At 41.6% G+C, this 17,451-nt stretch overlaps 1 protein-coding gene across 1 annotated transcript; it reads right to left on the reverse strand.

The window, feature by feature from the left end:
- Positions 1-4,891: 4,891 nt before the first annotated feature.
- Cd180 (CD180 molecule) lies at positions 4,892-16,888 on the reverse strand. The gene is made up of 3 exons (XM_013015898.1): positions 16,650-16,888; positions 10,138-10,304; positions 4,892-7,283 (listed from the first exon to the last, which is right to left on the reverse strand). Exons 1-3 carry the CDS (start codon positions 16,737-16,739, stop codon positions 5,555-5,557), a joined length of 1,986 nt encoding a protein of 661 aa, XP_012871352.1. The 5' UTR covers positions 16,740-16,888; the 3' UTR covers positions 4,892-5,554.
- Between the last annotated feature and the right edge of the window lie 563 nt (positions 16,889-17,451).

Below are 17,451 nucleotides of genomic sequence, written 5' to 3' on the forward strand. Positions count from 1 at the left end.
AGTTGAGTATCAGCCTGTCACTAACTGCCAAATGACGAGACAATGTCCATGTAAGACAACTAGCTCAACATATCCTGCCCAAATAAGGCAAAGACAGCTATAACTAACCAAATCCTTTCTGTCAGCCACTTCCTTTCCTGTACCTCTGTACCACTGTTTCAAAGTATGCCCAACTCGTGAATCCTTTACACAGATAAATTCTGCTTTAATTTCATTTGCTTGAAATTTTTCTTCTAACAGTGTTTAAGATTTAACTCTGGCCATGTCTAATCCATTGCTTCCAGCTACAGTCTGATCTCCTGTATTATGAAATTTGCCTGTTTGCTTTCCAAGAAATGAACACTCAAACTGCCAAGAACATCCCCCCACCCCCCATGAATGTCTGGATGAATGTCTTGGCCAACATATGACACTTTCTTGGGATACTACACCATAGTAGAATGAGTAGATAATATTTAATTTGACTAATTATTCCCAGATGGACCTAGAAGGGGCTGCCCCAATCCACACACCCATGAGTGAAGCATGCAGTTCCTATAATGGCACATCCCCACTGCCTATAGTGTTACTTTCCCTCTTTGCTAGTCCGGTGGGTAGAAAGTTTATTTTAACATGTGCTTCTCTGATTCTAGATATGCTTATAGTATTCACTGTTCCTCTTAAGTGTATGGAATATCTCCCCTTTTATTCAGAGCATTCTCTAATTTATTTAATAATTTATGTACTTTAGCATGTTTACATTGTTTCTAAGGAGGATAGAAAGACAAAAGGGGAATGAAAGCAATAAAGAAAGCCCACGAATCAGCTTGAAGGGAAAAAGAGGAGAATGGATGGACATTCTGATTGTCACTTGTCCTCTACTTCACCTTGGTAGAATCTAGCACCACATATTAAATAGTCAGTTGCTCAGAGAACATTAACTACAGATGGCAAAGAAGGTAGATGGGACTCTAACACTTAACTTCACTGCTTAACCTTGACCGTATACGGTCAACCACAGCTTTGAAATATAATCCATCGATTAATTCTTTTTTTTAAGGTCTCACATATTCAATGCATGATTTCAAATGATAAACAGCTCAGTTGGAGTGGGAGGAGGGCATCGGTGGGAGACAAGTCTTGCAGCCTGGTAGGTAGCAGAAGGGACTAGCACACTGCCCTCCGGGATGTTTCGCCCAGACTGGAGGGCTTCTTTATGATTTTCCTCTATTTTTTTGCTGACAAATTTCTGACAGATCCCCATTCATTTGACTCCCAGGGCCTAACGAGTTTTGATTATTGGTTGATTAAGATGAGCGAAGAGTTTTATATAAAATAATTTGGTCAGACTCTAGAATTGATCCTAGTCCCATGGTATTCTGAAACCTAAGAGCAGGGTACTGACGTCTGTTTGGTAAAGAGTTCTTTAGGTTATTCTGATCCTGAGGGGGTTTGGGAGCCAATTCCCTCAGGTTAATTCCAATTTTGATAGCATGGACTATCTCAAATGCAATATTATTTAAATCCTTAACATATTAGTCAGTTGACTTCTAGTACTATTACTTGCTATAATTCAAGTTTCTCTTCAGCATGGAGAGCAGATAAAAATTGTTGCCACTTCTAGTCTACTCTCACATAGGTAAACACTAAGAGGCTGGTTGTTTCATATGTTTGTAAACTTTAAAATTGTAGTTGGTGCTTATCAGAGAATTGGACAGGGAAGAATGTTTTGCAATTTTTCCACTAATGCCTGTGTTTGGGGCCACGCTGAGCTGTTAATAGCAGAGGCTGCAGGCATGGAGGAAGGTATCATTCTTTCTCAGATTATAAGACTTGCAGCTCACGCAGAGATCCTCTGTGATGGAGGCCAGTCAGCTTTTATGGACTTCGATGCTATTTGCTTCAGTACACTTTGAAATGCAGGGTCAGCTCACTGAGCTACATCATGCAATAATAACACATTTTTATAGGAGTAGCTTGTCAAAGCAACAACAACATGCGATACATAAAGCCAATAAACACACCATGTCTACAGATTCTACCCTAGTAACCAGATAAAGCAATAAAACTGACAGCAGCCATCAACAAACTCCCTTTCTGACTTTGTGGGGTGAATTTACTGTTGCTTAAAGCAGAGGAGCTGTCACAGAGCCTTAGATCAAGGCACAGTTATGAAGCAGCAAGTCATATTACATGGAAAAGGAGGATGCTGACAAATAAAAGCTAAAGGGCAGTTGGGTCTCACCACGGCTAGAGACCCTGTGGCCTTTAGTGTAATGTAATATGCATCAGAGAATTTTTTTTCAGAACAGTTTGGTTGTCCAAGTTCTACATTAAATACTATGGAGACTAGTGTGGCTGTGGGTGGTAGATGAGCAATTTCCTATCTGCAGTGCAAGTTCCTAAAGCAGGAAAGATCTGACATTCAACAGAATGCACAGGAAATCCAGTGGGTTGGTGCTGCCTAAAACTGCATTCCTATGATGGATTTCACCTCCATTCTGAGGTGGAAGAAGTAGAAATACACCTACCATTTAGAATATGGAAGTATTTTATACATGAAAGCAATCATTGATTATAAATCTAGGGCCAGCCTCGATCAAAAACAATTCTATTATCTGGTCTGGGAAGGTGGCTCAGAGGTAGAGTGCTTGGCTTACATGCATGAGGCCCTGGGTTCTATTCCTCAGCACTACATAAACAGAGAAAGCTGGAAGTGGCGCTGTGGCTCAAGTGGTAGAGGACTAGCCTTGAGCTGAAGAACTGAGGGACAGTGCCCAGGCCCAGAGTTCAAGCCCCATGAATAAAAAAAAAAAAAAAAGAGTTCTATCATCTAGCAGTAAGACAAAAGAATCAATCCAGCTTTGTTTTGTTTTATTTGTTTAGATTTTAGGGGGTTATTTGTTTTGTTTTGTTGTGGTTTTTTGTTGTTGTTGCTTATTTCTTACTATGCAGACCAGGTTGGCCTTAAACTTGCAATCCTACTACCTCTATCTCCAAATCTGGGATTAAATGAACTATTAGGCCCAGTCAGGAATCTAGTTTTTAAATACTGCTCTGAGTAATTCTAAGGAGAAACGTGGGAAGCCCAGGGAACACTGGAGATGTTGACTGAAGCTAGGAGTCGTAGGTGTGGGCCTACGGTAGAATTAGGTGCCAATAAATGGTCAGGGAACAGAGGTCAGGCAACCTATGAGCAATGATCAAAAACACATTGAAGGATGAACAAATGCAGTAGTGGTACTCACTGGACACTATGTTGAAAATGAGCTATACAACTTATGGGTGGGGCTGGGAGGGAAAAACTGGGAGAGAGTGAAAGAAGGGGTGACATTTTCCAAAAAGAAACACACTCTTTATCTGACTTATGTGACTGCAATCCCTTTGTACATCACCTTTACAATAACAATTAAAAATAAATAAATATAAAGATATATTGACTGCGTACTATGGCCTGGGTGTGTTCTAGGACACCATTGAGCAAAGACTCTCTCGTAGACTTTAAATTTGAGGAGAACATGAAAGGCAAATTAAAACAGGTGAAGGAAGCAATTCCACAGACAGAGGAACACCTGAAGACTAGGAAGCTACTAGAGAGTTCGTGTGGGTGTGGTATCCCTAGTTTGGGTTTGTGCGGTCAGTGGAGAGCTGCTGTCAGAGGAGAAAGCCTGAAAAATTTTAAGGTTGCAAGGGAACCAGTGGTTTGGAGATTTGATGCAACATCTTAAACCAAAGAAAACAGAAAGAGTAAAGAAGCCTCAAGTCCCTGAACTGGAAAAATGTTCACTCGCTGTGGTGGCCTCACACATCCTGCTTTTCCTGGGTGTGAAGAAGAGGAGAGAAGGTAGGTTCCCACATTGCTACTGTTGCTACACCAGTATCAGTCCCTCAACTTAGGAGCTAGCAAATTCTGATAGGATTCGTGTATGTGCACACACACACATGTGTATATATGTGTGTGTACGATCCATCTGATTGAATTTTAAGATAGATAATTTTTTCTTTAATATTCAGATGTTCAGAAGTATTACAAATTGGTTGCAGAATTTAATCAAGGCCTTATACAGATGCTTTTTGGGTTCCAGTGGGGGAAGGGGTTGATCCATGAGATTGCTTTCTATCTCCCCACAGATAGCCAAGTCCTACGATTACATAAAATGCTATGGAATATTATGTATAACCTTCATATTTCCTCCCATATACTTTAATCTCTAAATTACTTGTACCTCATACTATATAAATGCTATGTTGTCATACTGTATTCTTTAGGGGATAATATGTAGTCTGTATATGTTCAGTAGCCCTGAAATATTTCTGAATATTGTTTCTCTGCGGTTGTTCAGATCTGTGGATGAGGAGAAGAGGGAGACTAGAGATAGAGTGGTCAAGCATCTCAGTTCCCAACAAGATTGTCCAGCAATCCAGACTTGAGGAGATTGAGGCCCACATTAGTGAGATTTACTGAGTCTTGAGAAAGCCTAAATTGTGACACTGTCCTTTGCACCATCCTCTTTGTATATGGCTCTAATTCCTACCTGTCACTCACATAGCCACCACTGACAGCCCAGTCTCAACAGAAACCACTTCTCACTAAACCTCCTTATCATGTTCCCAACAGCTAGTGCACAGAGATAGCTCTGCCCACGAGGTTCCGTTGTGAAAGTGCTGTCTTAAATATTTTCCCAGGTGAATAGGCTTTTGAGGGATAGCCTGGGAACCAAACCACCATTATCAAACTGTTCCTATGGGAGACAGGCTTCTAAGGACTACATACCAAATGCGACCAGTGCTTTGGATTGCAGCCCACCTGTAAAGTTGGGTTTGCAACATAAAACCTAGAACACCAGACAGACTCAAGGGAGCCTCCCTGTATGGTTGTAAAGTTAGAGAAGCAAATGAAATCCTAGACTTCGGTGATAAAGGGAGATTATTTTTATTTTCATAGTGATTTGTACCATAGGATATTATAGAAACTTGAGAAACCTAAGAATTAAGAAGATCAATGGAGTCTATTTGAGAGCAACATTCATTGCTTAGTCCTTAAAATTCATTGCATTGTTTTTACATTTAAAATAAGCATTGGGACTATTTCGCAAATGGCTACATGGCTGAGAGTTCAGTCTTGAGCACAAGGCCTGAGCCTTGGGAGAGGGAGCCTGCCGCCGTAGCACTTTCAAGTTGTTAGGAGCAGGAGTTGATGATGTCCTTTTGGGGCAAGGTGAGACAGGCTTCAGGGGTTTCAATATGAGGAGAGCAGATGACTGTGATGAGTTCTTCCTGCTTCCATTTCTGCCCACTTCCATATGAGGAAAGGGCTCCGTATCTTCACACAGCATCTGGCCCTCTCACCCTAGTTTTCCCTCCATGCAGGACTCCTAAGGGTAAAGAAGCTCAGAAAAACAACAGTCAATTCCAACCCAGCATCAAGAACCAATCTAAAGTCTGGTCACTAATGGAACAGTTACCCCATGGTCATGGTGAAGAATAGACCATAGTTTCCTCATGTAGAGCAATTTTGCTTAATACATGTATTTGCTCGATCCATGTATCTGCCATCTCTGGAAAGTTTCAGCACTTAAAGGTGTTGATACTTCCACCTGAGAAGGAACTTAATTGCAAGAATGAGTACAATGGCAAACAAGAGCAAAAATAATATGAGAAAGAAAATGCCCACGGCTGTAATCCCACAGTTCAGCATGACATCAGACAGTTTAACCCCCGTTAGTGATGGAGGCTTTGCACACAGTGTCTTCTCGGAGTCCTCGACTTTGTGTAGGTTTTTTTGATACCATGTTAAAAAATAAACATTCGAGCAAGTGCAGTCTAGGGGATTGTGACTTAAATTAATGGTATTCTGCTGGGACAAGATGGGAAGGAGATGGGGTGGGATAATACGGATGTTATTGGCTGCCAGATTGAGGTACAGCCCCTTAAGATCGCTGAAAGCCTCGAGGCTACTAGATGTCAGGCTGTTATGGCTTAGATCTATGCGATATATCCTTCCAAGGCCCTTGAAGGCTTGCAGATGTATGGAAGAGAGATCACAATAGGATAAAACCAGACTCTCCAGGTTGGGCACTGTCTGAAGTGGGTTGATCATTGAAATACTTCCATCTTGAAAGTGATTTCCCTCTAAGTTTAGATGTAGGAGATTTGGCAGGCCAGTGAGAAGATACTGATTACTGGTGTCAAGAAGGCAGTGAGAGAGATTCAGAGCCTGTAGGAGCTGGAGGCCTTTGAAAGGACTTTGTGGCGCATTAACAAGTAGGTGGGTAAATGCCAAATCCAAGAATGCCAGGTGAGGACATGCCTTGAACGCCTCACTCTGGAGACCAAGGGGCTCATTGAAACTCAGGTTTAGACTTTGCAGGCGAGATAGGTTTTTAAGTTGCAGATTGCAACAATCAGTGGCATCTATGTCATCATGGCTCAAGTCCAGTTTCTGAAGATATTCTAATTTTTCTAAACAGCCAGTCCCAAGGTGAAGTTTTTTCCTATTGCCTTTGATGGAAAGGTGGGTGAGGGAAGGAAAATTGGCAGCATTGATTTGACATAATTGGTCAAAACTGTTGCCATTGAGAACTAATTTCTTGAGTAAGTTCATACCCTCAATTCCAGAGGGTAATGCTTTCAAGTGAGTGGCCGTCAGATCCAGTTCCTGGAGGCGGGTGAAACACTGAAACGTGGTGGGGGAGAGGTCATAGAAATGGTGCTTCTGCAGGTAGATGCTCTCAACGGATATTTCACAAAGACCCTGGAGCATATCTAAAGTAACATCTTCATCCTCTGTGTCCACAAATGTCCCCAGCCACAGAGATTGAATAGTAGAGTTCTGCAGACCATTTAATACCACAGACAAGTTGCGAGTCCCTCCAAAGTTCAAACTTTGGAAGACTGTTGACTGAAAAGCCCCAGGCTCAATGCCTTTAATGTCATTGCCTTTGAAGTTAAGGCTCAGGTTACTGGATGGCTTCAGAGAATTTATATCTTTTCTGGAGAGGTAGTGTATAGCATTATTCTGAAAATCCAGGACTTTCAGATTCCTTGTCAGGAAGTCTTCAGGGAGCTTAATGGAGGCAATATAGTTGCTCCCAAGGTACAAACTTTCTAAGTCTTTCAGATTGTGCCTTGGAATAAACTCAAGACTGGATATTCCTGTTTGGATTAAGAACAGATGTTTCAGTGATTGGGGCCCATCAAGTGATGTAGTAGCCATAAATACCAGGGGGTTTCCAGTTAACACAAGTGTGCTTAGTTGATGGTGGCTTTGAAAAGTATCTTCATGTATCCAGTTAATCTGGCACCTCAAAACAAACAATCATATGTAATAATGATTAATTAGAGGAAAAAGAAAAGGCACTGTCCTAGTGACTTGCATCGACAAATCCTCCATTTACAAACTGTGAAATAATATACATCAAGACTGAGAATTGATTGTGGAGAGGAAGGGAAAAAACAAATTGTTTAAATAGGGATACAGGTGGACCCATTGCAACAATGAGATGTACAAGTCGTTATGTTGAAGATGAACTTTACAACTTTGGTGGGGGAGGGGAGGATTGGGTAGGAGGGTAGGAGGAGGCTGGGAAGGGATGGGAAGGGGAAACAAAGGAGGAGGCTACAGTGCTTGATAAGAAATGTACTCATTATCTTGCCCATGTAATTGTAACCCCTCTGTACTGTATTTTCACAATAAAAAATAAAGAAAGACTGAAAATTGAACATAAACTTTCTTTCAGATCCACATGTGGCCTGTTAAATGAACTCATAATAGCCTCTGTTCTGAATACTGATTTTGAATTGATTCTGAATTTCCAGCACCTTTATAAAGGACAAAAATGGTTTACATCCATACTGTAAGGAACAATTCATGGTTTTGCTGATTGCAAAAATCAAACGATTGCTATTTTAAGTAACATACAATATTCATAGTATGCATCCTAGACTGTGCACACTATGCAATATGCTGTTCCATCCTGGGCAAGCTGGAAGCTTTACTTTTGAGGGAGTCTTTTCCTATGCTTGGAATTGAACTCAGAATATTACACATGCTGTGTCCACATTTTCCTACCACGCCACACCCACTTTTTTCATCTGTAAAATATAAAAGTCATGTTACTCTGCAGAACTATTGTTCACCACATGACATATGTGAAAATGCTCAATTGTCCTACAGAACAGCAGGGTTCTGGAGAACCTGATTCTGGTAATGCTTCTAAAAATACTGGATTACATACACATGTAAATACACACACTCTCTCTCTCTCTTTCTCTCTCTCTCTCTCTCTCTGTCACACACACACACACACACACACACACACACACACACACACACACACCAATGGTTTCCCTATCTAACCATAAGTAGGCAGCAGTATTCACCTTGGGCATCTTCCAGTGGTAGTTATAAATATAAAGCATTGTAATGTTCATTTTTCCATTGCAGTAGCTTACATGGAAGGTGCAAAGTGGAGAGCACTTCTTCAAGGGGTTCAGATATCATGAGCACATAGGTCTCTGCTCTTCTTACACACACAGGTGCACACACACATACACACATTCACATTGTATATCCCTGAGGTTTTTGTCCCTTACTTGTAATACTGGTTTTCAAACACTGGTTCAGCATTTGGAATCCTGATTCGACCCCTTAAACCAAGTAATGGAATGCCTTAGCAAATCTGTGAGGGAAAAAGCTTAATAGGTGTGAGATGCTCCTATAAATTGTGTGTGTGTGTGCACACACGCATGTGCACGTGCACATCTGTGCTCCAGTACTGAGATTTAAAATTAGGGTCTTGCTCTCACTTGGCTTTTTATTTTATTTTTTTACTTTTATTTTTTTTTATTGTGAACATACTGTACAGAGGGGTTACAATTACATGGGCAAGATAATGCATACATTTCCTATCAAGCATTGTAGCCTCCTCCTTTGTTTACCCTTCACATCCCTTCCCAGTCTCCCTCTGTCCCCCCACTCAGTCCCCCCCCCACACACCAAAGTTGTAAAGTTTGTTTTCGACATGACAACTTGTACTTCTCATTGCTGCAATGGGTCCACCTGTATCCTTATTTAAACAACCTGCTTTTCCCCTTCCCCTCCACAAATTATACCAACATCAAATACAGTGAAAGCAGGGGTTATACTGTGGGGGAGGGACATACAAAGCAACAAAGAAATAATCTTATAAATGCGTTAGAAACAAATGCATGAAAGAAAAAAAACATTTAAATACATATCTTAGGGTTCAATATACTAGATATTGCAAATAAGGGAAACCATAGGACCTATGTTTCTTTGGGCTTGGCTTACTTCACTTAATATAATTTTTCCAAAGCTTTCCATTTCCTAACAAATGGGGCAATGTCATTCTTTCTGATGGAGGAAAAAAATCCATTGTGTATATATACCATATTTTCTTGATCCATTCATCTACTGAGGGGCATCTGGGCTGGTTCCATATCTTAGCTATGGTAAATAATGCTGCAATAAACATAGTTGTGCTGGTAGCTTTAGTGTGGTCTTGTTTGTAAACATTTGGGTAAATGCCCAAAAGTGGGATTGCTGGGTCATAGGGGAGCTCTATGTCTCACTTGGCTTTTTCACTCAAGGTTGATGCTTTACCACTTGAGCCACATCTCCATTTCTTGCCTTTTATTGATTAATTGAAGATTAAAGTCTCAAGGACTTTCCTGTCCATGCTGGCTTTCAACCTTGATCCTCAGAACTCAGCCTCCTGAGTAGCTAAGATTTGCAGATATGAACCACCAAGTACCAGGCTTCTCCTATGAAAATGTCTCAAAATTTGTCATTACTCTAGAATTGTCAACTATGCTCAACTGTAGAATAATATAATAACTGATTTAGTACGAGGTTTATTTTTATTATTGTTAATAGTTTTCCTCGGAACTTCTTAAACAGCAACCTCTAATGCAGCTCATTTGAGAACAATGCATTTGCCTCTCTTCTGGTTCTTGACAGATGTTTATTCTAACTACACTTGACCTGGGTGAAAGTATTTCATGGAGAGTAAATGAACGCACAAGGGGAGAAGCTTGCCTCTGTGCTTCCCCACAGTTCTTAGAAATTATTTGAATACATATTGTGTTTTTATGAAAGCAATATACCAAGAAGACATGAAGCACTCAGATACATACCTGGTTAAATCCAAAAATGTAAGATAAATGAGTCTACTGAAGGTTGTATTTTGAAGTGTAGGCAAGACATTAAAACCAAATTCCAAAAATTCTGTTGAATTTGGGAGAGTGCCAGGAATTTCATGGAGCCCTAAATTTTCACAATTATATGTTCTGTTGGCTTCTTTCTAAAAAAAGAGAAACAACATAAGTTTATACTGGATTCAGTGATTTGATTAACTATCTAAAAGTAGTTATTTTTCCCTGTGAGCAACAATCCCATTTCAGTCATCTTTACCAAATGCATAATTTCAGAAATATAAAATGACATACATAATCTTAGTCATTATATTGTTTTTGCAAATATCAAAAGTACTAGTACAAATTATAAGACTAGCCTTTGATTATCATTCACATAAAGCAGCTAGGCTCGTTTACAGATTGTCTTAACACAATGTTTTACAAAACTAACAAGGTAGCACAGACCAGAGGTCTTTCAAGTATGAATTTCAGATCTCTGGATCTGTAGGCTCTAGATACCTGCCCCTAAGTTCTGGGCATTACCCTAGACATGGATACACAGAACTTGTTTACCCTGTGCCCAGAACAATCCAGAAATCTACCAAGTACTGCCTGTCAAATGTGCTAATAAAATTTATAAATCTTTACCTGGGTAAAAAATGGAAACTATGATTAGAACGCTTTAAGCTATAAGGTCATAATTTATTAAATGATGCTTCAGAACGAAGAGGAGGGGTGTGGGTAGAAAAGGTCTAATGGGGTTTGTCTTGTCTGGGGAGGCCTCTGGGTAAGGAGGCACAGAAGATAGGCGCCCAGGACCATGGGTATTCATGTTACCAGGCACCCCTGCTGTTCCCTGACCACACAGGAGCTCACTGGGCCCCTCTGAGACTGGCCTGCTGGCAAAACCTCCCTACCACTGTCCAGATCAGCAGCTTTCCTGGTGCTGAGTGACAGGCTTGCGTAGCTGCAAACAGAAGGGCACACATCCTCCTTTGCTCTGAAGTGTGAGACTCTCCCGATGTCGCCATTGAAATCATGCCTTGCTTTACTCGCTCGGGTTTCTGCTTAGTCGTGCGCTTTTCCGCAGCTACAGTGAACACGTCCATTCACGAGGAAATCACCGGTGTCCTTCTCTACTGTGACATGGTGATAACTGTCACTGATGAGAATGCCATATTTATATTTCCTTGTAATTCATTCTGCATTTTTATAGGCCCGGAGTACACTAGCACCACCACAAATCCACATAACGTTCCTGAAATGCACACTTTGCATTTAATACTTAGATTTAGCTGACTGGTAGAAAAACCATGTTACCAGATCCATTGGTGCTTGTGAATGTGAGGCCCTTGGGGTGGCCTAGAGGCCAATCCCGGGGAGGAGACATTTTCCTTTTCTGATTTCTACTGGCATAACTGATTTCCCATACTCTCGAGAAAGGGAATTTCCCTCCATTTGGCTTGCTCTATTCTGGCCCCGCAGCAAAAGGCCCAACTGGCAGTTCCTTCCTTCCTTCTAAATATGAAAGTGCTAGGGACACCTATGTGATTCTGTGGCCTGGCCTCATGTGTGCTTTATGAGATCCTTACTGAACTAGTGAGATTCACAAAAGTTGAGACTCCAAGAGGAGCACTGCTGCAAAGGAGCTTCTAGAAAGAGCAAAGGCAGGTAAACGAAACAGCTCAGTTTCACCCAAGCAAAACGCAAGAACCAGTGATTGACACTACCACGGAGTATCAGAAGTCCCCCTGAAGCCTGAGCCACAGTCTTTTGGTCTCCTGATAGGAGCAAGGGGCACTACTGCCATGTGACTCCACAGAGAAAGATGCGGCAACAGAAAATGCAGCTAAGAGAACTGAAAACCATACCCATTCCCCAAAATGTCTTGGGTGTCACATACATGTGGGTTCCTCCCTACAGTGGTGACAATGCCAACCACCATCAGAATTACTGTCATGGTGGAGACACCAAAGCACTCACTACATGATCCGGAAGCTTCTAGAAACATTATATTGTTTGTTGTTATTGTTCTGTTTAAGGTCAAACTGTCTTGGGATAGAAGACACAAACCTCAGTTTTGCCCCTAAAATACCCTTGTTTCTATCTCCTGAGGACAATCCCACAGTACCATTATGAAATTCAGACCATTTCACATTGGAATATTTTACATCACAGTGCTATTATCTATCCTAAAGCCTATACTGAATTTCATCTATTTATCCAATATTTATTCACAGTAAATTCAGTTTTTCCAATCTGAGATCACGCACTGCATTTAGTTGTCATATCTTCTTAAATTCCTTTTAACCTGAGACCATCTCTCAGCCTTTGTACAACACTGATAGCTTTTTGAAGGACACAGGCTGCCGAAATGTCCCTCATTATAGAGGTGTATGAGTGTATGTGTGTGTGTGTGTGTGTGTGTGTGTGTGTGTGTTTGTGTTTCCTCATATTGGATTCAGTTTATACACTTGGTACATATCCTGTATCCAATAAGATTGCATCTTTTTCTGTGTCAAGTCTCAGAATAAAACCATGGGAAAGTGAGTTCTGATAGCATAGCATAGTTTCCCGTAGCAGAATGACTGTGTCTCAGGAAAGCAATAGGCAACTTGGTGGCTGCCAGAACCACGTGCCTTTGTTTTTCACCAGGCAGAGGCCCAGTGTGCTGCTGTGTCCCTGAGCCCATGTGATCTCTTCTCTTACAAAGCCTTGGCTCTCTGGAGTTGAAGAGGTATTCTGTCTCTGAAGCCACTTTTATACCTCTTTGGCTTTGGCTGGTTGCACAGCAGATGGGACCCTTCTTACCACCAGGATAGCACAGAAAGGTCCTGAGGTATCTGTGGCAACTACCTAACCCCACTTGAGGTCAGGGGCCTTTGCTTAGCACCCTCTGTGTACGGGGGCCTCGACTGGCCACTTTGTCTTGGGTCAGCCTCAGAGCTGCACTTTTCTCCAGAGCAAGGCTGCAAGGGCCACATCTGTCTTTGCAATCTCCTTTCTCTCCAGTTACTCATTTGCATTTTTTCAATCAGGACCTTAGTTTTCTTCTTTCTGCTGTATCTCTAACCCCCTCCCATCCTGCTATATTTTCTCTCCTTACAAGTGTTAAAACATTTCCTAATTTGAAAGCTTACAGATTTCACTCCAGTGTCTATTCCTACCTCTTCAGATAATCTCATCTATACTTCACACACACGTACGTATGGGTTGTCTGGAGTCCTGGGCCCTAACCCTCCCTCTTTAATCATGCCTCTATCCAAGAGATAACAACTTGACTAGTAAGCTGAATCCTAGAGGAAGATGACACTCTGAAAACAAAACAAAATCAATACTCCCCAGAAGAAAGTCACCTTCCCTAAGACTCAGTTGTCAAACTGACTCCTCCAGGCAAGGAGCATGCCAATTCTATTGTTTCCTGTTGCCTTTAGAGTGAGCTTATTTAGGGTTAAGTCACAGCTCTCACACCAAACGGTGCCACCTAAATTAACCTTGCAGTCCTACTGTGAGAATTCATGGGATTATGTTCATTGGCAGTACATGGAAGAGCTAGCTGTTAATGGGACTATCTCATCTCAACATCATAGTGTCGGAAGCTCTGGAGAATCTCTTGCATCACCAGTTTGGATTTTCTCTCAAAAGAAAGCTCAACCATACAATGACTACTCCATGCTTAAGTGCTGAGGGAGTGAGTCTCTCCTATAGAGGTTTAAGGGTTAGTTAGAAATAGTCTTGTAGATGTTTCTGCCAGGGCTGGCTTCTAACCTAGATCTTCAGATTCCAATCTCCAGAGTAGCTCGCTACCATTACAGAGGTGAGCCACTGGCACCTGGCCACTCTATCTATTTTTGAGATAGGATCTCATCTTTTGCCTACGCTGGCTTTGAAACTACTTTTATCTGATCTCAACTTCCCAATTATAGGCATAACCCACTGGTGCCCAGTTTAAAGAGAAAGTTTCATTTCATAATACGTTTTTCTCGTAATACTATGGTTTAAATTCAGGGTCTTGCTCCGTTATTGCACTCTATAACTTAAGCCACATTCCTAGTCATTTACAAAACATACCTTTTTACCCAGGCCAGTCTGAACCATGATCCTCTGTTTTTCCTCCTATGTGGATAGGAGGACAGGTGTACTCTGATTTTATTGGTTGAGATCTCATAAACTTTATGTCCCATATCTGCCTTGAACCATAACCCTCCCAATCCCAGCCTTTGAGAGCTAGGATTATAGGCATGGGCCCCTGTGCCTGGTTAAAAGAATTTAATCTTGACTCCTCCTGGACTTAGAGAAAGCATGCCTGATTTGCAGAACTATTACATGCAGTTTGACCAAGCATAGTCAACACATAATAATAAATAATTAATTAAAATAATTTTCTAAAACAAATGTTCATTTCCAAGCACACATGATATAGCTCAGATATGTGGAGAGATTCCCATGCAGGCCTGTGCGTTCATCAGTTGCGTTTAAACTGTTGTAGGATTTGTTGTTTCTTTGAACTTAATTTTGTGGAAATAGGTAGGCCTCACAAAAAGCAAAGGGTACTCCAAAAGCAAGGTAGATGTTGATGTGCGCAATTTAAGGAATAAAGTGAAAATTTGAGATTTGTTAAAAGGCACCATGTCTTTAGCAGAAGTTGGACCTCATTATGAGAAAAATAAATCAAGCATCTGCAGTATAGTCATGAACTCTGCATCCTGAGCAGTTTTCCCTCATTGGTGTCTCCTTGGAACATTGTATTTGTATATAGAAAAGGTCTACTGTATATGTAAAACTTAATTCCAGAGACCAAAGATCTCAATGTGGAAACTATAAATTGAAACAAATATGAAACAATAAAGCTTCCAGGAATATCTATAGGATAATTTCATTATAGCTTTGGGGAGACAAAGATTGCTTAAAACAGGAGAGAAATGTATTGAAAGTAAAGTGAAAAAATAAAATGGAAAACTCTATGCAATAAAATGGAGAATTCTATGCAATAAAAAAAAATGGAGAACTCTGGGGTGGGAATGTGGCTTAGTGGTAGAGTACTTGCCTAGCATGCAACAATGCTTGATAAGAAATGTACTCATTACCTTGCTCATGTAATTATAACCCCTCTGCATGGTCTTTTCACAATAAAAAAAAGTATATACATTCTATGATGAAAGATAGCCAGTATAGGCACACAAAAAGTGCTTTAATTCAAACGAAACGTTTATTTTCAGGCTAAGCCAGATAAACTGGTGACAATCAGTTATAGGGGCACATAGACAATCTATATCCTCTAGTTATGCTTTCATTGAATGTGAAGAATGAAAATAGAAAAGCAAGAGAGACATTGAAGTCAGAAAACAGACCTCAGGAGAAACACCTTAACTTGGACTGGACTTCCAACCTCCAGTACTGTGAAAGAATGAGTTGCTGTCATTTAAGTCTCTTCATCTGTGCATTTCATTATGGCAGTCTGAGCAAACTAATACCACATACCATCCCAGCCTTGATTTTCCTTTGGCACTGCACTTCCCCTCAGTCCATCCAAATGCCAGATCAACAGGGTTCTGTTCATTTTTGTTCTAGGACTTATCCCAGTGCTTGCTTTGATTCATGCGCTTGTCTGGTAGATCTTCACTTTGTGCTCTGTATCATTCACTAATTTCCTCTCAGCTACTGCCTCAGGGTCCTTCTGCACTTTGCTCCTCCTAGATCATCTTCTTTCAGCCTCAAGCTAGGAAAGCAGCTCTCCACGCCACCAAGACTTAAGAGTCCTTGCTATACCCAACCCTTGTCTGGCAAGCCAAGGGGTGCCGGAAACCCACCAGGGTCAGAGACAGTGGGAGGAAGGTAGAAGCATTTTAGAAGATGGCAAGAGACTAAAGCTTTTTGTTTTTTATTTTTGTCTCTCTCATTACCTGCTCCAAGAACTTCCCATTGATTGATTGATAAATCTTGCTATGGTCCCTAGCAGAAGGTACGGGTTGGTTCTACGCTCAGATTTTACTCCTGTGGGTTAGCCAAAGAGGTGGAAGGCTTTCCAATAAGAAGAGAAAGCCAGACACATTCAGAGTGATCTGATGGACGTGCTGAAACCCTGGCACATGCCTGTCTATACTAAACCTTCCCTCCAAGAACACGGAAACCAGCCTATTTGGGATGGTGGCCACGTGATGAAGTGGTGAGCAGACAGCTTTCCCCCCCACTCCCAGCTTAGGAGGCAAGTTTGAGGATCTGCTATTTGTACCAAGACACTGTCGATCTCTCTCCCATGTGTCTGTTGGAATTATCTGGGGACTATTGTTTAAGAGCAAACCTTATTTACTTTTTCCTAATTCAGTTGCTACCAGACCAATGGCTTGGTTGAGCTCTTGGGCTTCTTTCTCATGATAAAGAAAAATATCTTCATAAACTACTTGTCCTTTTCGAGAGAGCAGATATTGACATCCTCAATCCCCCACAGAACTGTATGCTGAGTCTTAGAATTCTCAGGGAGAGTAATTTAGATAGAGACAGTTTGGACTCACCTCGGTGCACGTCTCATTCAAGGAGGTGATGATTTCACAGCTGATAGAAAACAGCACAGCCAAGAAGCAGCAGCTGAACTTGGGAGCCATGCCAGGCCCAAGGCAAGCCTAGCTTGGCGGGTTTATCTAAAGCTTGCGATGAACAATTAAATCGATGGCCCCAACCGCTTGACAGCAAAAGAGGTTCCCAGAAGACTGATCTTGGGACCAGAAATGCTACTGGACTGCTTGGCACTTAGTGGCTCTATGCTATGGGGTAGGAAAAAGTTAAAAGGGGAAGTTGCTTTTTGCATACTAACCATCTATGCCCCAAAATAACTGAAGACCCAGGCTCAGTGCATTTCCGGGTAAGTGTGAATGATTGGTGCAGCCCATGACCTCTCACTGAGATGGTGCTTGAGCAGCATCAAGGGTTTGGCCAACCCCAAAGGCTTCAAATCCTTCTGCATGAGAGAGGGCACATACTTTGTTAGTTGTCTAGGTGAGTGATGCAGAGAGGCTGAGAGACAGGCTGGCAGGGCAGGGCACCCCATGGAAGCAATTGGGAGGGCTGTGGAGTGGTAACCAGAGAGGGAAGCAGCAGGTTTGCCAGAGTTAACGGTTCCTTCGGTCTCAGCTGCTACCAGGGTTAACTCATCCATCCCCATCACAGATCTTCCCACGGAAGGAGGATTCCTTTATCTCTTATCCTAGTGACTCAGGCCTGCTAAAGCAACTCCCAATGCTCCGAGATTAAACAAAGTAGCTTCTGTAAGTGAAGCAATCTGGCTAAGGGGAGCAGAGTGGAGGATGCCACCTGGAC

This window comes from Dipodomys ordii, unplaced genomic scaffold, assembly GCF_000151885.1.
Source record: "Dipodomys ordii isolate 6190 unplaced genomic scaffold, Dord_2.0 Scaffold28, whole genome shotgun sequence".
Lineage (NCBI taxonomy): Eukaryota > Metazoa > Chordata > Mammalia > Rodentia > Heteromyidae > Dipodomys > Dipodomys ordii.